At 39.2% G+C, this 24079-nt stretch overlaps 1 protein-coding gene across 1 annotated transcript; it reads left to right on the top strand.

Moving 5' to 3' along the window:
* The first annotated feature begins 375 nt into the window (after positions 1-375).
* Positions 376-23000, top strand: GSTA4 (glutathione S-transferase alpha 4). The gene is made up of 6 exons (XM_006835716.1): positions 376-474; positions 10602-10653; positions 17067-17199; positions 18562-18703; positions 20963-21094; positions 22878-23000. Exons 1-6 carry the CDS (start codon positions 388-390, stop codon positions 22998-23000), a joined length of 669 nt encoding a protein of 222 aa, XP_006835779.1. The 5' UTR covers positions 376-387.
* Positions 23001-24079: the final 1079 nt, after the last annotated feature.

Raw genomic sequence — 24079 nt, 5'->3', positions numbered from 1 at the left:
CCCATGGCACTTTCAATATTCTCCTCCAACACCATAACTCAAAAGCATCAATTCTTCGACTGTCTTCCTTATTCACTGTCCATCTTTCGCATGCATATAAGGTTACTGAAAATACCTTAGTTGCAACAAGTGGCCCCAACTTTCCAAGATCCAGAATAAGAAATCATAAATACAAACACTACGAAGGCCAAGCTGTTTGTTTTTTTAATGCTTTGAAATGGTGGGGATTTGTTTTGTTTTGTTTTTTAATGAGGGGAAAACCAGATTCCTATGCTAAATTCTTGAATATTTATTTAACCCCTGAGCATTGGGTTGAAGGCACGCAATTAAGACAATTGTGTGCAGGAACTGTTACTTTTGTTTTCCAGAAAAGCCTGCAAGGCAATTATGGAAGGGAGGCCCAAACTCCACTATCCAAACGGAAGAGGCCGCATGGAATCCATCAGATGGGCTTTAGCTGCAGCAGGAGTGGAGGTACCCAAATATTGTTTCTTGATTACTTTGTCATACAACTTCGAGGCTTTTAAGGGGCAAATACGTTTCAGAACCAATGCACTTAGCCACCTTCTTACCATATTGCATCTGGACTTCACTGAGTCAGAAGATTCCTTCTTGCAAGTAATGTTCCTTTTCTTTATAAATAGAATGTAGTTGATGAAATTCGAATTGACTTTTGACTTTTGCATGATATTGGCTTATGATCCACCATTAATAAACATTTAATAAATAATAGGAAATGAATTAACTTGTAAATTTCCTGTTACTCCTCAAACACGTTAGCTGGATAGTCTTTTGGTGAATTTCCCATTTACATCAATAGTTTTAAATTGGCAACTCTTATGACTGCATATGTGTATACTTTGTTGTTGTTATGTGCCATCAAGTCAGTTCGGTCTCATGGCAACCCTGTAAAGGATTCCCGAAGAGCAGCTGGAAGTTTCCCGAAGAGCAGCTGGTAGTTTAAATATCTGACCTTGTGGTTCCAAGTCCAGTGCTCATCCTGCTTGGGCCCACATAATGTTTTCATATTTTGTTTTGTTCTTTTAATTTTGGATTAGGGACATTTTCAAATGCAAACAAAAGTAGAGAGAACATTATCAAGAATTCCAAGTATCCATTTTCCAGCATCAACTTTATACTAACCTTGTTTGTTCTATCTTATCCCCGCCTACTGGCCTAAAAGAGAGTATTTTAAACAAAATCCAATCATGTGTTTTCATTTGTGAATACTTCATTATTTGTCTCTAGCAGATTAACATAACCATAATTCTATGTGAATACTTCATTATTTGTCTCTAGCAGATTAACATAACCATAATTCTATTATCACATCCAATAAAATCAGCAACTCCTCATTGCCATCTGGCACTCAGCCTTTTTGTCTAAAACAGGACTTTTACAGTGAGTTTGCTTGACTCTGGATTTAAACAAGTCTGCACATTAAATTTGGTTGATACATTTGAGGCTCTTTTGTTCTTTTTAAGATCTGAAACATTTTCCTCTGCATTTTAAAAAATACACTTTGTATTTTGCTCTACTTTAAGGTTTACAGAACAGTTGCTTAATAGTACACAGTTCCCATTCACTCTTTGCTAATGAAAACATCTTATGTAACCTTGGTACATTGATCAAAACTAAAAAAAATAGCACTGGTGCATAACTATTAGCAAACAAAACTATGTGCTTTATTCAGATTATTCGGAATGTTTCTTTAGTCTTCCTTGATCTGTGATATTTCTCAGTGTTTTCTTTTTTTCACAACCTAGACAATTTGAGAAGTATGGGCCCAGTATTTCATAGGATCCTCCACCCTTTAGTTTTGTTTGATGTTTTTTTTTTTCTCATGATTAGCCTGAAACTATGGGCTTGGAGGAAGAATACCGGAGAGGTAAATAAGTGCCCTTTTCATATCAGGAGTAACATGATATCAGCATAATTTATCACTGGTGTTGTTTGCATGGATCCTGGGTTAAGGTGGTATCTGCCAATTTTCTCTACTGTAAAGTGACAGTAAGCAAATCATGAGGTCTAGCCCACATTCAAAAGGAAAGGGATTAAGCTCCAAGTAATGGATTATTGTTGTTAAGTGCCGTTGTGTTGATTCAGACCCATAGCAACCCTATATAGGGATTCCAAGAAACAGCTGGTGAGCTTGAACCATTGACCTTACAATTCAAACGAATTTGCAGTCTGACGCATTAACCCACAGTGCCACACCAGGACTCTCCAAGTAATGGATGGGAGTATATGTATACATTACATATGGAATTCTTCTCTAAGGAATATTTATCTCATTTCCCTGTTTATTTATTTAATGATTTACTTATATCAATGAGGACCCCTGGTGTCTTTTGTTAAAAAATAATATTAGCAAAATCTGGGTGGTGGGCATCTGTACTTGTTTCTGCCAATTATATTCATAGTGACAATATAAGACAGACTAGAACTGCTTCATAGAGTTCTTCAGCTGTACTATATATATTTTTTTTTTGAAACATTTCACTATGAATTGAGTGAAGATTTACAGAGTAGATCATCAGTTTAAAGTCCAACAAATCACACACTTTGTTTCCTCTCAATGATTGCAATCCCCTGCATGTAACAATTGTTATCCTTATGTGGTTCCTATTTCCATTCCAATCTTCTTCCCAAGCCCTGTAACCTCTATGGAAACAGATTGCTAGGTCATTTCTCCTTCCCACGGAGCTGTTGGTGGGTTTGAACCATCAACTTTTCAGTTGTTAGCTGAGTACGTTATCATTGTGCCAACAGGGGCCCTTTATATTTGTTTCCAGTGCCACTTACTTGTGGGAGAAACTTCTTGTAGAATTCCCAAACCACCCCCCCCCCCAATTTTAGATGTGGTTTGAAGTGTAGTGGCTCTGTAGGATAAACACTAGACTGAGAACTACAAGGTTGGAGATTCGAGCCCACCAGCTGCTCCTCGGGAGAAAAATGAGAATTTCTGTGACTGCAATTATTTGGTGTTGTTGTTAGGTGCCATCGAGTTGGTACCGACCCATAACGACCTTATGCACAACAGAACGAAACACTGCCCGATCCTGGGCCAACCTCACTACTGTTGCCATGCTGCCATTTTGCCAATCTATCTCATTGGGGGTCTGTCTTCCTCTTTTTCTCTGACCCTCCACCCTACCAAACATGATATCCTTCTCCAGCGACTGGTTCCTCCTGACAATATGTCCAAAGTATGAGAGATGAAGTTTGACCATCTTGGCCTCCAAGGAGCACTCTGGCTGCACTTCTTCCAAAACGGATCTATTGGTTCTTTTGGCAGCCCATGGCACTTTCATATTCTCCTCCAACACCATAACTCAAAAGCATCAATTCTTCTATGGTCTTCCTTATTCACTGTTCAGCTTTTGCATGCATATGAATGAGGTTATTGAAAATACCATGGCTTGAGTCAGGTGTACCTTAGTCCTTAAGCTGACATCTTTGCTCTTCAACACTTTCAAAAGGTCTTGTGTAGCAGATTTGCCTAATGGAGTTCGTCATTTGATCTCTTGTCTGCTGCTTCCATGAGTGTTGATGATTTATCCAAGAAGAATGAAGTCCTTGACAACTTCAGTCTTTTTTCCATTGATAAGAATGTTGTTTATTGGTCCAATGGTGAGGATTTTTGTTTTGTTTACATTGAGATGTAATCCATACAGAAAACTGTGCTCTTTGATCTTCATCAGTAAATGTTTTAAGTCCTCTTCACTTTCAGCCAGCAAGGTTGTATCATCTGTATATCGCAGGTTATTAATGAGTCTTCCTCCAATCCTAATGCCATGTTTTTCTTCATATAACCCAGCTTCTCGGATTATTTGCTCAGCATACAGGTTGACTAAGTAAGGTGTCACACACCTTTCTTAATTTTAAATCATTCAGTGTACCCATGTTCTGTTTGAACAACTGCCTCTTGGTCCAGGCACAGATTCCTCATGAGCACAATCAAGTGTTCCAGAATACTCATATTTTGCAACGTTGTCTATAGCTTGTCATGATCCACACAATCAAAAGTCTTTACATAGTCAATAAAGCACAGGTAAACATCTTTCTGATATTCTGTGCTTTCAGCCAAGATCCATCAGACATCAGCAATGATATCCCTCATTCCACGGCCTCTTCTGAATCCGGCTAGAGCCTCTGGAAATTCTTTTGCCAATGTATGATTGCAGCCATTTCTGTATTACCTTTAGTAAAACTTTACTCGCATGGAATATCAAAGAGATTGTCCGATGATTTCCACATTCCATTGGGTCACCTCTCTTTGGAATGGGCACAAATAAGGCTCTCTTCCAATCAGTCAGCCAAATAGTTGTCTTCCAAATTTCTTGGCAGAGATGAGTGAGTGCCTCCTGTGCTGCCTCACTTTCTTGAAAAAATTCTATTTTTATTCCATCAATTCCTGATGGCTTGTTCTTTGCCAATTCCTTCAATACACCTTGGACTTCCTCGTTCAGTATCATTGGCTCTTGATCATATGCTACCTCTTGAAAAGGTTGAACATTAACCATTTCCTTTTGGTACAGTGACTGTGTATTCCTTCCATCTTCTCTTAATGCTTTCTGCATCATTCAATAATTTGCCCAGGGAATCTTTCAATAAGGAAAGTCGAGGCTTGAATTTTTTCTTCAGTTTCCCCAGCTTGAGAAACGTTGAGTGTGTTCTTCCTTTTGGTTTTCTGATTCAAGCTCTTTGTTGTTTACTGGTCCAATGGTGAGGATTTTTGTTTCTTTACATTGAGATGCAATCCAAAGTGCTCTTTGATCTTCATAGTTTCTGGTGTGGTGCTGTGGGTTAATGCACTGGACCGCAAGGTCAGTTTGAACCACAAGGTCATTTTTAGATACAAGTCCTGATTTCTGATTTAGCCTGAGATCAGAAGACTAATAATATTGGGCCTTCATTTCCACAGGATAGCAGTTGCTGGATTTGAGTAAGGACTGCCCATATCGATGAACCTTTCCAGTTGAACTCAATCTCCACTATTCTCTATTGCCTCAAGTTGTGGAATGGAAAAATTCTTGATTCCATGATATGAGGCTGGTGGTCAATTACACTTATTTATGTCACCTGTCCAACCCTCATAGGCTTTTGAGTTTGTAATTTTTGTTTAATTTAATAGATTCGATAATAGATGTTTTCTATAATATAATCCTTTGTCTAAAATCCTTTCCTTTCCCTATCTTCATTCCACCCTGCCTTTCTCACTTTTCTTTTAGTCAAAGTTCTTTGTTACAGTGATAGAAGCCCAAACTTTATTAAATTCAACACAAAAAAGACATGAGTCATATAGCCTACCCACTCCAGGCCATTCATGGTGTCCAGACAGATGGATAGAGTAATTAGCCCAGATTGAGTCCAACCCTCTGACAAAGGATGTTGTTGTTTAGTGCCATCTAGTCAGTTACAACTCACAGCGACGCTGTATAGGCTTTCTAAGATGCAGCTGGTGAGTTTGAACCTCTGACCTTGTCACTCAAACTGATCTTAAGGTTGAGCGCTAAATTAGTCTCTCTCACAAGACCCTCCACATGTTTTACAGGAACAATTCTCAAAAAATGGTGTTAGGGAGTCCCTACCTATCTATTTCTTGGCCAAGACGTTTTAGCTAAATTTACGCCAGCATAGATCAGACACCACTGGAAGGGAAGGGTTGGCAGCCACTGAATGACGTCATGGTTCTCAATGCCACAATATTGAGTTGATCTTGTGTGTGTCTAAATTAGGTAACTAAAACCTACTGAGATGCAGTGGCCCTATTTCAGGGAACCAGTATTCTTAGCCTCCATCCCTTTGCTCTGTGGACAAATGCCACATGTTACAAGAAAGATTGCTGTTGTTAGTTGCCATCAAGTTGATTTGGATTCATGGCAACCCCATGCGTGCAGAGTAGAACTGCAGGATTTTCAAGGATGTGATGTTTCAGGAGCAGATCTCTAGGCATGTATTATGAGATGCCTCTGGGTGGATTTGAACCATTAAAATTGCTAGTAGTCCACTACTACTAGCCCAGAGATTCCTAGTGGGAGATTGTTGTTGTTGTTATATGCCATGGAGTCAGTTCCGACTCAGAGCGACCCTGCACAGGGTTTCTGAGGTTGTAAACCTTTACGGGAGCAGAAAGCCTCATCTTTCTCCTGCGGAGCAGCTGGTAGTTTCGAACTGCTGACCCTGATGACAGCAGCCCGATTCGTAACCATTACGCTACCAGAGCTCCTTGTGGAGTGGGAGATTAGCACATGAAAGTGTGAAGACCACAAACTCCTTGTTCAGAACAGCTTAGAAATTCAGTTTGAGAAACTGAAAGAGTGTTGAAAAGGGGAGTATTGTGGTGTGAAAGTGGGCAGTTCTCTAGGTCAGGAACTGTTCTCTGGATTGGGGGAAAAAGATGGTTGTGTGGATAGAAACTAAGATGATGTATCTAGTCTTGTGGCCTTGGGTAGATTTGCAAAGTTCCTTCCTCCAACCTCTGATGGGATTCTTCTTTCTCTCACCTACACTATGCCCAATTTCTTCTTTACTAACCATAAAGCTTGACACTAAAGAGTTACAGCTTGTGTCCCTAAAAGTGTAATATCAAAGATACATCAGATGGCCTGCAAATAAGAATCACAAGGAGGAAGTGGGATAACTGTTGTTACATGGAGTGGATTGTAATCATTGAGATGAAACAAAGTGTATGATTTGTTGATTATAAAACTGATGACCCGGTCTGTAAACCGTTACTCAATTCACAATAAAAACTTTTGAAAAAGGCAAAAAGGATCAGAATCATTTGGAAGGACTTGTTTAAAAAATCAGTGTCTTTGGACACCTTTCAATTTCCAGATGTGAATATGGGCCTGGGGTTTAATATGCTCCTCTTCCACTTGTATGTGGGTGTTTTAATACTCTGTGCTTTCATTGCAAGTTTACACAGCAGCCTGCATTCGTATTCAACAGTTTTTGTACAAATTGTGTTAGGTGAAGTTGGTTATATTTTTCAAAATGTGTGAGCCTTCTTTTAATTCTGTTTTGGTTGTTACGTTTCTATTAGTCTAGTTTCCCTACTTTCTTATATTCTCATCTTTGTTTTGAGATAATTGTTGGCCATTTGGTCTCATAGAGATTTTTTTTTTTTTTAATTTCAAGGAGCCCAGTACTTAACTAGTGATATTTATTTATTTGACCATTCTGTTATTCAGCTACAAGATAACATCATGGTTTTGGGTTAAGGTTTGAAGGTTCCCTCAGCGGTATTAGTCTTAGAAGTCCTCCAGTCTCAAATTGTTCTCAGTCTGGTTTTGTTTGTTTCCTTATGTGTTTTTTTTTGTTGTTGTTTTTTTATGATGATGACCATAAAGTTTGAGCTGTGGTGAGTCCTACATACCACGTGTGATCATCTGGAAATAGGACTGATGCTCTGGAGTTTCTGCATTAGGTGGAGATTCTTCCAAGCATTGAGGCCCCTCTCCTCACGCTATGAGGACTGACATCCCAGTTCCCCCTATCAGAACCAGCTAGTGCAGGCGGTGGAGGGGAGAACTACCTAATCTTTGCCCACCTCTGTGGTTAACACTGTCCCTCTCCTCTTGACACGAACTGCTTTCTTACAGAACGCTGTACCAAAAAACCCACTGCCATCAAGTCTAATCTGACTATAGCAGTCTTGCAGGACAAAGTACTGCCCATGGGGCTTCCAAGGGTATAATCTTTAGAGAAGCAGACTGCTACATCTTTCTGCCGCAGAGTGGCCGGTGGGTTCAAACTGCCAATCTTTCTGATAGCAGCTGAGTGCTTAACCACTGTGCCACCAGGGCTCCTTGCAGAATTCAGACATAAAGTCAAGAGAAAAAGCCCGTTTACATCGTTTTCCACTCCCTCAAACTTCTTAACTTGAAAACTTTTAAGCTACAGACAAATTGTAGTAGTAAATTGGACACCTGAATTCCTTTGAACAAAACTCACCGATGGTTGCTATTTGACTACTTTCTCTTTCTTTCTCCTCTTTCCTTTCTCTTTGCCCTTTTCTTAATTTTACTCTCTCTCTTTTTTCCCTGGATCATTTGAAAGTAATTTGCACCTATCAATGTGTATTTCCTTGCTAAGAAAGAGTCAACAGTTGTCCTACTAACCACAATACTATTGTCATAAGTAAGAAAATGAACAATCGTTTTGTAACATCTAATATACAATCGTAGCGTAGTGGTTACGAATCGGACTGCGAACCGCAAGGTCAGCAGTTCGAAACTACCAGCTGCTCCGCGGGAGAAAGATGAGGCGTTCTGCTCCCGTAAAGATTTACACCCTCGGAAACCCTGTACAGGGTCGCTATGAGTCGGAACCGACTCCACGGCACATAACAACAACAACAATATACAATCAACAGGAGCTCAGATAAACATTGGATTATGAACCACAAGTTCAGTGATTCAAATGCACTAGCCACTCTGTGGGAGAAAGATGAGACTCTCTTCTCCCACAAAGATATGCAGCCTCAGTAACCCTCTTTGTTGGAACCAGCTTGACAGCAACAGTATGCAATCAAAGGAGCCTCGGTGACACAGCAGGTTAAGCATTGGATTGCTGACTGAAAGGTTGCTGGTTAGAACCCACCAGCTGCTCAACAAGAGAAAGAGGAGACTGCTTCCATAAAGATTTGTAGCCTTGGAAACCCTGTGAGCAGTTCTGTGCCTTTCTATAGGGTCTCTATAGGAATCAACTCTATGGCTATGGGTTTGGTTTTTTGGTGATATGCACGCCATATTAAAAATTTCCCTGTGTAACTGTTACATATCAATCATGTAGATATAATCATTCTCCTCTATCCAGGATCTAAATAAGATTCATCCATTTGGCTGTTTTATTGTTGCTGTTGTTAAGTGCCATCGAGTTGGTTCCAACTCATAGCTTCCCTGTATGGGGTTTCCAAGGAGCTGCTGGTGCGTTTGAATCACCAACCTTGTGGTTTAAACCAACTTTGTCGTCCCTTGCTTATCCTATCACCTATGCCCTTGAGTCCTCTGGAGAGTCTAGGTCACTATGTTGTGAATGCCATACATTTTGAATATGCCTGATTTTTACCTTGTGATGAGATGCAGGTTAAACATTTCAGTAAAAATTCATTACAGGTGTCCTCCCCGCGTTTGGTGAGATCCCCTTTTCTTATAACTAACAAATCTGCGGGCTGATACTTTAAAATTGTGTGAATATACTGTCCCCTGAAACCCAGTAACTTTAACATCCATTTCTGAGTCTTGCAGAGTCGGTTATTACACTGGAGGTTACAAACTGAAGGCTTTCTCATTTAGCAATAATCTCACATGTATCAGAGATAATTCTTCATAAAGAAGAGCTTTTCCTTCCACTTCCTTTTTTAAAATCATCATCTATGAACTTTTGAATTTTTTTGTTGTTGCATGTTATAATCCATAACTGACATTATTGAAATCACCCTGAATTTTGTCAGTGAAGTACTTTTGTGGCTCTGTAGAATAGCACTGGACTGCTAACTGCAAGGTTGGCAGTTCAAACCCACCAGTCACTTGTTGGAAACCTATACAGGGTTGCTATTAGCCAGAACTGACTGAATGGCCCTTGACAGCAACAACATAAATAAAGAAATAAAAACCAAACCAACTCTGTCAAATCTATTCCAACTCATAATGACCCTATGTTATTGTTGTTAAATTCTAACTCAATCCTCTATAGGGTTTCCGAGGAGGAGTGGCTAGTAGGTTTGAATTGCTGACCTCACAGTTAACAGTCAGGTGCTTATCCTACAGTGCCACACCAGGACCCTGGTAGCCCTGTAGGACAGAGTATAATTGCCCCTTAGGATTTCCTAGGTTGTAATCTTTACAGAAAGGAGCTCTGGTAGTGTAGTGCTTTACAAATCGGGCTGCTAACCTCAGGGTCAGCAGGGACAGCGGTTTGAAACTACCATGGGAGAAATATGAGATTTTCTGCTCCCATAACGATTTACAGCCTCAGAAACCCTGTACAGGGTCGCTATGAGTCAGAACAAGCTCCACGGCACATAACAACAACAACAATCTTTACGGAAGCAAACTGCCACAGAGAATCAAGTGTGTTTGAAACTCTAACCTTTTGATTAACACTTGAGCACTTAACCTCTGCACCATCAGGACGCCTATAATAAGATAGACTGGTAGACTTCAACATGCTCCATTAGTCTTTGACTGCTTCCTTGCTTTCTGGAATAACAAGAACTTTCCTGCCTTAAGTGTGGAATTAGCTGCCTCTCTAGGAGACTTGCTTCCTTTTAGTGGGTAGTTATATTTAGAAACAAAGAGATGAGTGCTATCAAACTCATTGCTATCAAGTTAATTCTGACGCATTGTGAACTTAGAGGACAAAGTCGAATGCTTCTTTGGGTTTCTAAGACTGCAAATATTTATGGCAGCAATCAGCCATATCTTACTCCTGAGGAGTGACTGATGGGTTTGATCCGATGACCTTGTGGATAACAGCCTAGAAGCTAAGTGTACTTCTTGAGGCAATTTAACTGGTATTTTCAATTCTGAACCTATAATGATATTTGTCTTCTTTTTTGGGGGGATGGGGCTACCCTGATTTTTCTTTAGTTTGATGAAGAATTTTTAGAAACAAAAGAACAGTTGCAGAAGTTGCAGAATGGTGAGTATGAAAATGAAATAACTTATCTCAAATAATGAGTTAAAAGAACAAAACAAAACTGGTATTTATGTGGGAGGCAAAGGTGCTGATGATACTATGTGTTCAGAACAGGGTTCTGAAACCAACAAACCAAGAAACTTTCACTTTCATTGTGGGAAAACCCAGGTCTGGTTCCTGGTCAGCATACCTCATGCACAGCCACAGTGCATCTGTCAGCTGCTATGATGCTGAACAGGTTTTGGCAAAACTTTCAGACTAAAATGAACTAGGAAGAAAGGCCTGGTGATTTATTTCCAAAAATCAGCAAATGAAAACCCTTTGGGTCACAACATAATGATATGATCCCCAGCTGATCATGGGGATGGCACAAGAACAAGCAGCATTTTGTGACCAACTAATTTCACTGGTGTGGCGCTGTGGGTTAATGCGCCAGACAGCAACGCTGTTTGAACTTTATGGTCGGCGGTTCAAGCTCACCAGCTGCTCCTTGGAAACCCTATACAGGGTCGCTAGGGGTCAGAATCGACTGGATGGCACTTTACAACAACAACAACAATTTTACTCAGCTTAATGTCCTCAAGGTTCATCCACGTTATGCGGTGGCTTGCAGCTTCCTCCTTATTCTTCAAGGCAGCATAATATTCCATTGTATGTATATACCAAAGTTTGTTTATTCATTCTTCCAGAATTTAGGCTGCCTCCATCTGTTTGCTATTGTTTATAGTGCTGTTATGAACATTGGCATGTTATGGCTCGTATTTCTTGTGGATAAATACCAAGTAGAGGACTTGCTGGATCATAAGGTATCTCTATTTCCAACCTTCAGAGGAAGCGTCTTATTGTTTTCCAGAATGATTGGACCATTTTGCAATCCCACCAGCAATGTAGGAGGGTCCCAGTCTTTCCACATCCTTGCCAACATTTATTGTCCTCTACTTTTTTGATCTTTGCTATTATTATTGCTGGTGTGAGATAACAGCTCATTGTTGTTTTAATTTGCATCTCTCTAATGGCTAGTAATCGTGAACATTTCTTCATATGTTTGTTGGTTGCGCGGATCTCCTCCTTGGTGAAGTGTTTGTTCATGTCCTGTGCCCATTTTTTAATTGGGTTATTTGTCCTTTTCTTGTAGAGGTATTGTACCTTCCTATATATTTTGGAAATGAGTCCCTTGTCTGATGTGTCGTGCAAAAGATTTTTCCCATTCTGTGGGTATCCTTTTTACTCTTTTGATGCACATAAGTTTTTAATTTTTAATACGTCCCATTGATCTATTTTGTCTATTTTTGTTTGTGTAAGTTTCAAAATGTTTGGTAGTCTGTATATGCCCTGTATTAGAGCTCTCATATTTTCCCCTATTTTTTCATTGATGGCCTTTATAATTCTGGGATTCACATTTAGGTCTTTAATCCATGCTGAGTTTGTTTTCATGTATGGTATGAGGTAAAGGTCTTGTTTTAGTCTTTTGCATATCGCTTTCCAATTCTGCCAGCATGATCTGCCATCTGATGAAGAGACTATCTCCTCCCCATGCAATATACTTATTAGGTACCTTGTCGAAAATCAGTTGGCTGCATGTGGATGGCTTAATTTCTGGATTCTCAATTCTGTTCCATTGATGGATGAATCTTTCATTATACCAGAACCAGGCTGTTTTGACCATTGTAGCTGTCTAGTAAAATTTGAAATCAGAGAGTGAGAGGCTTCCCACCTTGTTCTTCTTCTTAAGCAGCGCTTTGCTTATCCTGGGTCTCTTTCCTTTCCATATAAAGTTTGTAATTGTTTTTTCCATCTTTTTGAAGAATGTTGCTGGAATCTGGATTGGGATTGCATCATATGTGTAAATTGCTTTGGGCAGTATTGACATTTTCACAATGTTAAACCTTCCTATCCAGGAGAATGGTATATTCTTCCATTTTTGTAAGTCTCTTTTGGTTTCTCATGGTAGTGTTCTGTAGTTTTCTTTGTATAGGTACTTTGTTTCTCTGGTTACATTTATTCCTAGATATTTCATCTTTTGAGTGGCTATTGTAAATGGTATTGTTTTCTTAATGTCTTTTTCAACACTGTCGTTATTGTTATAGAGGAATCCAACTGATTTTTGTATGTTGATCTTATACCCTGCTACTTTGCTGAATGCTCAATGAGGTCTAGTAGCTTTTTTACTGAATCTTTGGGGTTTTCTATGTATAGGATCATATTGTCTGCAAATATAGAGAGTTTTACTTCCTCTTTGCCAATTCAGATGCCCTTAATTTCCCTATCTTGCCATATAGCTCTGGCTAAAACTTGCAGAACAATATTGAATAGGAGTGGTGACAAAGGGCATCCTTGTCTGGTTCCTGTTCTCAGAGAGAAGGCTTTCGGTTTCTCTCCATTGAGAGTAATGTAGGCTGTTGGTTTTGTATATATGCTCTTGATTATGTTGACGAATTTCCCTTTAATTCCTACTTTTTTGAGTGTTATTATCAGGAACGATGTTGGATTTTGTTAAATGCCTTTTCTGCATCAATTGATATGATCATATGGTTCCTTTCCTTTTTCATATTTATATGGTTGATTACATTGATTGTTTTTCTAATGTTGAACCATCCTTGCATCCCTAATATGAATCCCACTTGGTCATGATGTGTTTTTTTTTTAATGGGCTGCTGGATTTTTTGGCTAGGATTTTGTTGAGAATTTTTGCATCTATGTTCATGAGGGAGTTATTGTTGTTATTATGTGCCGTGTTCTAATTCATAGCAACCCTGCACAGGGTTTCTGAGGCTGCAAATCATTACGGGAGCAGAAAACCTCATCTTTCTCCCGCAGAACAGCTGGTAGTTTCGAACTGCTGACCTTGCGGTTCACATCCCAAATCATAACCACTATGCTACCACAGCTCCTTCATGAGGGATATTGGTCTGTAATTTTCTTTTATAGTGATGTCCTTCCCTGGTTTTGGTACGAGGGTTATGCTTGCTTCATAAAATGTATTAGGAAGTTTTCCATCCTCCTCTATCTTCTGGAATAATTTGAGTAGAATTGGTGACAACACTTCCTTCAATGTCTGGTAGAACTCACCAGTGAAGCCATCTGGACCTGAACTGCTTTTGGTTGGGAGTTTTTTGATGACCTGATCAATTTCTTCTATTGTTATGTCTGTTCAAGTCTTCAACTTCACTCTGTGTTAGTTTAGGTAGGCCATGCTTTTCTAAAAATGTATCCATTTCTTCTAAGTTTTTTAATTTGTTGGAGTACAACTCTTCATAGTATTCTGTTATTATCCTTTTGATTTCCTTTGGTTCTATTGTGACATCGCCCATTTGGTTTCTAATGTGTGTTATTTGTGTCTTCTCCTTTTTTCTTTTGTTAGGTTTGCCATTGGTTTGTCAGTTTTATTAAACCTTTCAAAGAACTAGCTTCTTGTCCTGTTGATTCTTTCGATAGTTTTTCTGTTTTCTATCTCATTTATTTCTGCTCTAATCTTTATTATTTCTTTTCTTTTGGTGACTGTAGGTTTCCTCTGTTATTCTGTTTCTAGTTGTTAGAGATGCCGTGTTACTGTGTTAATTTTGGTTCTTTCTTCTTTTTGCATGTGTGCATTTATTCCAATAAATTGTCCTCTTAGCACCGCTTTCGCTGTGTCCTAAAGATTTTGATATGTTGTGTTTCATTCTTGTTTGTTTCTAGGAATTTTGTGAGTACACATTTATTTCTTCTATTACCCAGTTGCTTTTCAGCAGGGTGTTATTCAGTTTCCATGTATTCAACTTTATTTCCTTTGTCTACTTATTGTTGAATTTTAGTTTTATAGTATTGTGGTCTGAAAAGATTCATTGTAGTATTTTGATGTTTGTAAATTTATGGAGGCTTGCTTTGTGACCTACCACATGGTCAGTTTTGGAGACTGTTCCATGTGCACTAGAGAAGAAAGTATATTGTGCTGTTGTTGGGTTGAATGCTCTGTATCCATCTATGAGGTCAAGTTGGTTGATTGTGCTGTTTAGTTCCTCTGTATCTTTGTTGAGTTTCTTTCTGGTTGTTCTATCCCTTTTCAAAAGTGGCATATTCAAATCTCCCACTATAATTGTAGATTTATCTATTTCTTTTTTCAATTCTAGTAGGGTTTGCTTTATATATCTTAGTGCTCTTTCATTGGAAGCATAGATATTTATTATAGTTATATCGTCTTGCTCAATTGACACTTTAATCATGAGATAGTGTCCTTCTTTATCTCATGCTGGTTTTTGCCTTAAGGTTTATTTTATAAGAGATTAGTATTGCCACTCCTACTTGTTGTTGTTTTTTGTTTTTTTTTTTTGAAATTAGCTTGGTATCTTTTTTTCCCATCCTTTAACTTTTAGTCTGTTTTTGTCTTTGTGTGGAAGGTGTATCTCTTGCAGGCAGCATATTGAAAGGTCTTGTTTACTTATTCATTCTGCCACTCTCTGTCTCTTCACTGGTGCATTTAATCCATTGACATTCAGTGTAATTATTGATAAGTATAAGGAGCTCTGGTAGCGTAGTGGTTACGAATTGGGCTGTGAACCGCAAGGTCAGCAGTTTGAAACTACCAGCTGCTCCGTGGGAGAAAGATGAGGCCTTCTGCTCCCATAAAGATTTACAGCCTCAGAAACCCTGTTCAGGGTCGCTATGGGTCAGAATCGACTCAATGGCACTTAACAACAACAATGAATTCATTGCTGTCATTATGTTAATTTTTGTGGTGCTGTTCGTTCCTTTGTTCTGCATGCCTTCTTGTGCTGAGTTCATGTTTTTTGTGCTATTTCTTGTCAGTTTCTTCTTATTTTTAATGTATCCTTGTTCTACTCAGATCTCCATTTTCATGTTAAGTTGTGAATTTTTAACTTTCTTTAGGTTACAATGGGTTACTTTTTGACCAGTGACAGCAAAGTTCTGTAGTAAGTTTTCTGTGACTGTGGAACAGAATGAAACCATCAAGCCTACATTAGTATTGGCTGATGTGGTGGTTTACATTTCGTTATCAGATGCCCTAAAATAACCTTGTTCAATAGAATGTCTACAGTGGTAGAAATGTTCTCTTCTGCCCTTTCCAGTGTAGTAGCTGCTATCCACATATGGCTATTGTGTACTTGAAATTTGCCTAGCCTGAGTGAGAAACAGATTTAAATTTTTATTTAATGTTAATTACTTAAAATTGAAAATTAAATAGCTGCCCCTGGTTAGTGACTAACCTGTTGTCCAATTTGAGAGAAATATCCCAACTATCCCCCAACCTTGTCACCACTGTGGGTAGTTAATTTTTGTTGAGGGTAACAATGGAAAGGGAAGGTTGAGAACAATGCTAATTTCTAGACTTCTTTTATGGCTAAATCTGCTTTTGGTTTCCCTGAATGAAACTGAAGTTAGATGTCATCAGGAAATTTTATACTGTGAGGGTAAGTCAAAAAAGTATTGCTACAAAATCATAGAAACTTTTAGTAAACAAAAATATCAAAATGTGAAGCTATTGTTTCTTGACATCTGCTTCATCTAAGTATATACACTTCTGAAGGTGGTGCTTCTATTACTGTAGCCCTTCCCAAAGAATTCAGCACTCTGATTATTCCACTTCAAAATGGCAGACTCAGGGGACATATATCAAGTTCCTTTAAAATGGTTTTTGGGTTTGGGGAACAAAAAGAAGTATGAAGGGGCAAGGTCAGGGCTGTGGGGTAGATGAGATAAGGTTTCCCAATGAAATTCTCATAGGTGAGCCCTTGCCACTGTTAAAGAATGAGTGAGTGCATTGTCATGATAGAAAAAAAATTCCTTTGTGCAATTTTCCCGGCTTTTGTCTTATCAATGCATTTTTCCATTTTCCTAAAACTTCTTCCTAATAAATGCCTACAATCAACCTGGCATTTTGAGACCATCTATCAAGATTGTTATTGTTGAGTGCTGTCAAGTCGGTTCCGACTCATAGCAACCCTGTATAGGGTTTCTGAAGAGCAGCTGGTAAATTTGAACTACCAGCCTTGCAGTTAGAAGTCCAGTGCTTATCCTACAGTGTCACACTAGATTACCTCTTTGGAATGCCAAATAAAAATTGCCATAAACTTCTGAGTGGACCTTTCTGCCTTAAATTAAACTGGCCCAACTCCCATGTAAACTATCATATAATTCACAATAAAGCATTAAAAAAAAAAAAAATTAATTGGCCCAAGACAGGAATCTTACAGAGAGAACTTGTCCGCAGCCATCCCTTGATCACAGAGACATGTTTAAAAACATTTTGTTTGAAATCAACCCATGTGTAAACTAGAACCTTGGTGACATTACTTTTTGTCTCCTCTGGGTATGGCACACTGCCCATTGTTATACAATAGAGCATGTGTGTGTATGTGTGTGTGTGTGTGATGGGAGGCAGGGAAGAGATCACTCTAAGTCTGTGCTTCCATTCTCAGATAAACATCTGCTGTTTCAACAAGTGCCAATGGTTGAAATTGATGGGATGAAGCTGGTGCAAACCCGAAGCATCCTGCACTACATAGCAGAAAAGCACCACCTCTTTGGCAACAACCTCAAGGAGAAAACCCTGTACGAAGACCACTCCCCAGTGTTCTCACTCATTAGCTTACTGAGCACTTAGCCGATCTGATGAGCAGTTCTCTGCAGCTCACCTCCTCTCTGTAATGTCTTGTATCACTAGTGGGGATGGGGAACAAAAATCCAGAAATGTAAAAACATCTAGAAAGAGAGTCTGATTAAAGCTTAGGGAGAGAAAAACAAAACCAAAAAAGAATTCAGGTGCTCAGACATATCTAGAATGTCATTGCTTCAGGTTTTAAAATTTTAACATGCTTTGATTTCAGAATATTACTTTTACCTTGCTTATAAAGTTATTATTGTTGAGTCATGGGAAACTGCAGTGACTTTCACGGCCTGTGACTCAGTGCACTGCGATATCATTTGAACTCAAAGCCTGGTCCTTCCAGTTTCTTTCACTGGACCAAATGTTAAGCTTTAGTTTCCTTTTGCAACAAGGACAAAAGTAATACATCCTTCATGTTGTTAAGTGCCATCAAGTTGGTTCTGACTCATAGCAACCCTGCATAGGGTTTTCGAGGAGTGGCTGATGAATTTGAACCACTGACCTTTAGATTCAAAGGGACCTTTCTGTCCAGTGCATTATACTGCAGCACCACACCAGGCTTCATAGTTTTGTGGTATTCAAAGAGATGCTAGGTACAGAGTGTTTGGCACCATACCTGATGCACACCTAACATTCAATAAATGATAGTCCTAGCGTGGCACTGTAGAATAAGCACTGGATTGCTAACCACAAGGTCAGTGGTTCAAAACCACCAGCCACTCCTTGGAAACCCTATACAAGGTTGCTATGAGTTAGAACTGACTAGAGGGCACTTAACAACAACAACAGCAACATGTTCATAAATGTAAATTTCAACTCATATAGAGAGACAGCATGTAGGTGCTAGAAGAGGCTGATGACGCAGGAGCTGGTTGAGAAGACAGTCTTGACCAAAAATGTTGCAAAACATTTTTCTGAAGGATTTCTCCAGATGACATCTAGAATGATTTAGCATTTTTACTCTGAAGAGAACTTACCACCACCACCACCCCCTCCCCCGCCCATTACCAAAACAAAACAAAGCCCGCTGCTATTTAGTCAATTCCGACTCCTAGGAGCTTTATAGGACAAGGTAGAACTGCTCCATAGGGTTCCCAAGGCTGTAAGGTTTTCTGGGAGCAGACAACCTCCTCTTTTACCTACCTGAGGAGCTGCTGGTGGGTTTGAACTGCTGACCTTGCAGTTAGCAGCCCAGTTTAGTATTTAAGTTACTAGAGCTTTAAGAAAACATCAGTTTAAATACTTAGCTCTGGAAACCATGAGTTCATAGAGATTGGAAACTAGTTTTTCTGTTTGTTTGTTTGAAGGATTGACATGTATGTGGAGGGAATACTGGATCTTCTGGAAATGATTATCATGCATCCTTTCTTAAAACCAGATGATCAACAAAAGGAAGTGGTTAGCATGACCGAAAAGGCTGTGGTCAGGTACTTTCCTGTGTTTGAAAAGGTAAGTGGCCTTTGAATGCCACGTCACCCTTTCCCACTCAGTGTGGCATAAAGCTGCACCGACTTCCTGGGCTGGTAAGAGCTGCTGTTTTAGAGCCCTGTAGGCATCCCCAGGACCATGTTATTCAGAAATCTGGAAAGAGTATGGACTGACTACATTTGTGCACCATCATTCTTTGCATTCACCAGATGCCCACCTGGTGGAAGGAGACGAAAACCCAGAGACTAATTCACTCATTCATTGAACAAGAATTTGTTGAGCAGCTCTTAGGTAGTAGCCATTCTAGTGATAATTGGGTGTGAAGAATCATTTTGGTGTTGTTTCCCTTCTCTCTTCCCTTTGCGCTTCTTTTCTGCTATTTTACTTTCCTTTTTTTTCACTATAGCTGCTTTTCTGGGCTTCACATTCCTGTCTTTACCTGAAAGTGATTTTTTTTTTTTTTTAATGTTTCAATTCAAAAAGAAAAGAAGAGAGTATAAAGTTAAGGAAAGACCTATCTGGCAAACTTCCTGTAACGGTCTTCATGAAACTAGATCTAAAGGGAAGGAGTAGTTTGTATGTTGTTTTTAACATTTTAGTTTGATGGTACCAGGAGAGGCACTCTGTGGTTGTAAAATATAATACAGAATGTGGTGTGGAAAAGGCACAGATTCCTGGATGTCTTGGCAAAGAATCACTGCTGCCTGCTGCCTCTTTTGTTCCTATGGGCCAGACTTTGTCAGAACTCCACACAATACACCCCCAAGATAGAAATGGTTACCTCATTTTTGCAGATAATGAAACAGAATCCCCCAGAGATTTAGTCATATGTCCAAGGTAACATGGTTTGAAAGTGGAGAGCCAAGATTAGAACTCTAGCCTCTGAATTCAAATCCTGGACTAATTCCACGTAGCTCTCTGGATCCAGTGACTTTATTGGACTTGGAGTAATACTGAGAGTCCCTGTGAGACACACACACACACAACACACACAACACTTGCATACATACATATACAAGTATACATGTACAAACACTCACACTTATTCACAGCCAGTCCTGCCTCTTCCCTGCAACCTGTGAATGGAAGAGTTAGAGGTAACCCCCAAAGGCAGTAAAACACTCATGGGCACCAAGAATTTACTTCCAAGGGCATATTCCATGGTTCCTTTCCTCTCTGTGACCATATCAATTCCTGTAAATCCCACACCTACATGTGACTTTCAAAACAGGCATCAAGATGAACGCTCATGCTTTTTAATTTTCTCAACATTAGAAGATCTAGAGCAAGTCTCCTTTTATAGTAAGGTCTGAGTTACGGCTACAAATACAGATGTTCAGAGAAGCGCATAACTGAGAGATACGATTAGGATGCCCGAGATTGTCCTGTCACTTTCTCCTGATCCTCCTGAATTCATCAGGGCTGATAGCCTTTCAAAGCACTGAATACTGACTGCATCCGGAATTGGTTAATATCCCTTTCCTTTTGCACTCTGATATAAGGCAGATATTAAATGATGCTTTCATTTCTATCCCTTCTGCATGCATATGATGTGCTCACATCACTCTCTTCCCCATCCCTTCCTCTCTCCCTTTAATCTAGAACGTTCCTCTTTTGCAAAATTTAATTTGCTTTGTTGAGAACACACACAGCAAGCCATATACCAATTCAATAGTTTCCGCATGTACAAATCAGTGACAATGATGGCAACCATTCTCAGCCTTCCTTTTCTGAGTTGTTTTACCTCTATTAGCATAAACTCACTGCCCCTTCAGATTTTTATCTAATCTTTCGAGTTGCTGTTGTCAGTTTACTCCCATAGGGATAGATGTAGAAAAGCACAATATTCAAGGCTTAGTTCAGCAATCTTTACTAAGTATGTTAAGCGATTGTTTGGTTTTATGAAGACTTCAGGGAATGTTTTTGGTTTAAATATTATCTCAGGGCAATAGTTTCATGGATTTATCCAGGCTTCATGGCTCCAGAAAGTCTGGGTTCCATGAGAATATGAAATTCTGCTCTGCATTTAGGAACCGCCTCTTAATTTTTGTTATTTATTAAAGGATGAAAGATCAAGGCCCAATGGGGATTGCAATCAATGTCGTGACACAAACTGTATGAATTGTTGAATGGAAAACCAGTTTGCTCTGTAAACTTTCACCCAAATCACAATAAAAAGTAAAAAACAAAGCCGTAATTCTACGTCCTTTTCAGGTACTACACTGATTTAGTAAATTCATCAGTTACTCTTACCTGATGCAACACATTTGTATCCCACAGATTTTAAGAGATCATGGACAAACCTTTCTCGTTGGGAACCAGCTGAGCCTTGCGGATGTGATTCTACTTCAAACCATTTTGGCTCTAGAAGAGAAAGTTCCTGATATCCTCTCAGCATTTCCTCATCTCCAGGTGAATCAAACCACATTTTAGATCGGTTCTTAGCTCTTGGCCCATGATTGGCTTGATTGTGTGTGTATGTGTTATATTTTTAGATTATAGTTAATAAAATGAAATGAAAACACAGACTTGAAATTGTTTTTGTTTTATTGGTTCCAAAATCCTTGGAATTGAAAGATCATATACATGCGAAAAAAGTTTTCATCTTAGTTTTATTCCACAAATCCACATGCCGTCTTGTAACAAATTCCATTTGCAGAGAATTTGCCAACCAGAACTTTGCACAGAGATCGTCTTAGGGTTGAAGTATTCCTTATCTCTGCATCTGTGTATCTTGATGGAAGGACAGAAGAAATCAGCATTGAAAACAGGCTTATAGCTGGGCATGATACCCTTTCTCAAAAATAATAAGGTCTTGCTATAGATACAGATTTACCATAATTTACTTATTCTTACGCCACTAAATCAACTACTTGTCACAGCAAATATTGAGTTTGCATGTGGTTTGAAAAACTTACAAATAATGAGGTCTAAAGTTGGAAACTGTCAGGTCTGAGTTCTGAGAGCTAATAAGAGACACCTTACATGTCAGCCTAAAAGGTTCCCAGTACTTTCATTCCTAGAAGCTCCAAAGAAAGACTCCTGTGTGCCCTAGTTTGCATTTTGGAGCATTCTGGCAGTATTGATTGTAGAATTTTAAAACAGAAAAGGACTTTAAGAAATATCCTCATTCAATGCCTTCCACATTGCATTAGGAAACAGAGATGCAGCATAAAGAAGTAAAGCAGCTAAGATGGTTCAGTTAGTGGGCCCTTGAGTTTTAACTAGACCGTTAGCCTTTATTTCTAAGCCCACTGAACTGTCCTTTATACTTGTTGTTATGTGCCGTCAAGTCGGATGCGACCCATAGCGACCCTGTACAGGGTTTCCGAGGCTGTAAATCTTTACGGGAGCAGAATGCCTCATCTTTCTCCCGCGGAGCGGCTGGTAGTTTCGAACTGCTGGCCTTAAGGTTCGCAGCCCGATTCGTAACCACTATGCTACCAGAGCTCCATATACTAGGAGTCGGCAAACTGCTTACTCTATATATTTCATATAAGTGAGATTAGACAGTATTTGTTCCTTTGTGTTTGACTTACTTGACTCAGCTTAACATTTTCTAGGGTCATTCGTTTTATAGCAAGGATTTTGCTTCTCTTAACGGCAGAGTAACATTCCATTGTATATATAAAATACATTTTTAAAATCCATCTACTGATGAACATTTAGATTGTCTCCGCCTTTTGGCAATTGTACTATAGTGAACTCTGGTGGATGTGTGTTGGTTTTCATCGCTGCTTTCAAGTCTCTTGACATAAGTAATAAAAAGAACTGGAAGAATAAGCACTGTACTGGTGACTGAGAAGTCAGCAGTTCAAATCCACCAGTCACTTCCCAGGAGAAAGATGAGGCTTTCTGTTCCCATAAAGATTTACAGCCTCAGAAACCCTTTGCAGGGGACCCAAGAATCAACATGAATCAGAATCGACTCAATGGCAGTGGACTTGGTTTTGGTTTATGGTAACTTTGCATTAACTTTTGGAGGAACTGCCAAACTGTTCTCTATTTCAACTACCATTTTGCACTCCCATTAACAATCGATAAAGAATTCTACAAACTTGCCCACATTTGCTGTTTTCCACCCTCAAGAAATATTTATTTAACAAATTTTGACGGGCCATTTTACCTAACTTTATTTTCATCGAAACGAATACATTTGTTGTCAACCTTGACGTTTTTGTGTTTTCCTTTTTAGGAATTCTCAGTGAAAATAAGTAATGTCCCTACGATTAAGAGATTTCTTGAGCCCGGCAGCAAGAAGAAGCCTCCCCCGGATGATATCTATGTGAGAAGCGTCTACGCCATCTTTGCACCCTAAAGAACATGCACGTCTGTGAGAGAATTTGCTGTCTTCAGTCTCTCAATTGTTGCCATGGTGCAGTATAGAGAGTCTTTCATGTCGTAGAGATCTCTTGTAGAATTATAGACTTCTTTTTGTCTGATGATTATTCCTATGGAAGCTTTTTGGGGAGGTTGGTATTGGACTCATATCAGATCTGGTTATTGTAATTAATGATACTGGCAAAGCCTCATGTTTTCAATTGAGCTCCTTTTCTCGTCTTCTGATCCCATTCTAGAATCTCCCTAGTGTATTCATTTTTAGTACAAGCACTGGACTGCTAACCACAAGGTCAGCGGTTCAAGCCCACCAGCTGCTCCTCAGAAACCCTGTACAGGGTCACTATGATTTGGAATCGACTCTATGGCACACTACAGCAACAATGACAACAAAGTATCTATTGAATGACTCCCAACTATAATGAATCAAGTGGTAATCTTGAATGTAATTGATATTTGTGGCAATAAAGAATTTACAAAGCATTTTTCTGTTGCTAGAATGTTTCCATGAAAACTTTTGACTATGCCTTCGAAGAGTCTGTAGGAAAATTGCATTATCTTTTCATCCCGTTTTTCCATGAACCTTTTTGATGCCTCTTGTTTCCTACAAAAGCTGGACCCTGTGGAAGTGTGGAAACAGAGAAGGAAGACTCAACTACTGCACCCTGTCAAAGGCAAAAACATGTGAGACCTGACAAAAAGACAATCCTATTGAGTTTTGACTCAGATTTCACTGTATGTTTGGATGGTTCAAAAATTGTAAAAGCACAAGAAGGTATAATTATAGGTCTTCTTTCCAACCTGTCTCCCAGACACCTAGTTCTGTTCCCTGCAGTTATATATGGCACATATATGGTGTGGCACCCTAGGATAAGCATTCGACCTCAAGGTCCGTGGTTCAAACTCACTAGTCACTCCTTGGAAACCCTATACAGGGTTGCTATGAGTCAGAACTGACTCAACAGCAGTCAATAACAGTAACAATGAACAAATACAAATACAGTTTTTATCCTTTGTTACCCAAATGGCAGTTTTCTCATTTTTTGCATTTCAGAACTA

The sequence above is a fragment of the Chrysochloris asiatica genome, unplaced genomic scaffold (assembly GCF_000296735.1).
Source record: "Chrysochloris asiatica unplaced genomic scaffold, ChrAsi1.0 scaffold00019, whole genome shotgun sequence".
Classification (NCBI taxonomy): Eukaryota; Metazoa; Chordata; class Mammalia; order Afrosoricida; family Chrysochloridae; genus Chrysochloris; species Chrysochloris asiatica.
The sequence above is the reverse complement of the archived record's forward strand: the minus strand, read 5'-3'. Positions and strand labels throughout refer to the sequence as shown.

Coding starts and splice junctions, on each gene's coding strand:
- GSTA4 (XM_006835716.1), top strand. CDS start 388: ATGGAAGGGAGGCCCAAACTCCACTATCCAAACGGAAGAGGCCGCATG. Junction 475..10,601: donor TAGCTGCAGCAGGAGTGGAG/GTACCCAAATAT, acceptor ATTTTTCTTTAG/TTTGATGAAGAATTTTTAGA. Junction 21,095..22,877: donor CAGCATTTCCTCATCTCCAG/GTGAATCAAACC, acceptor TTTCCTTTTTAG/GAATTCTCAGTGAAAATAAG.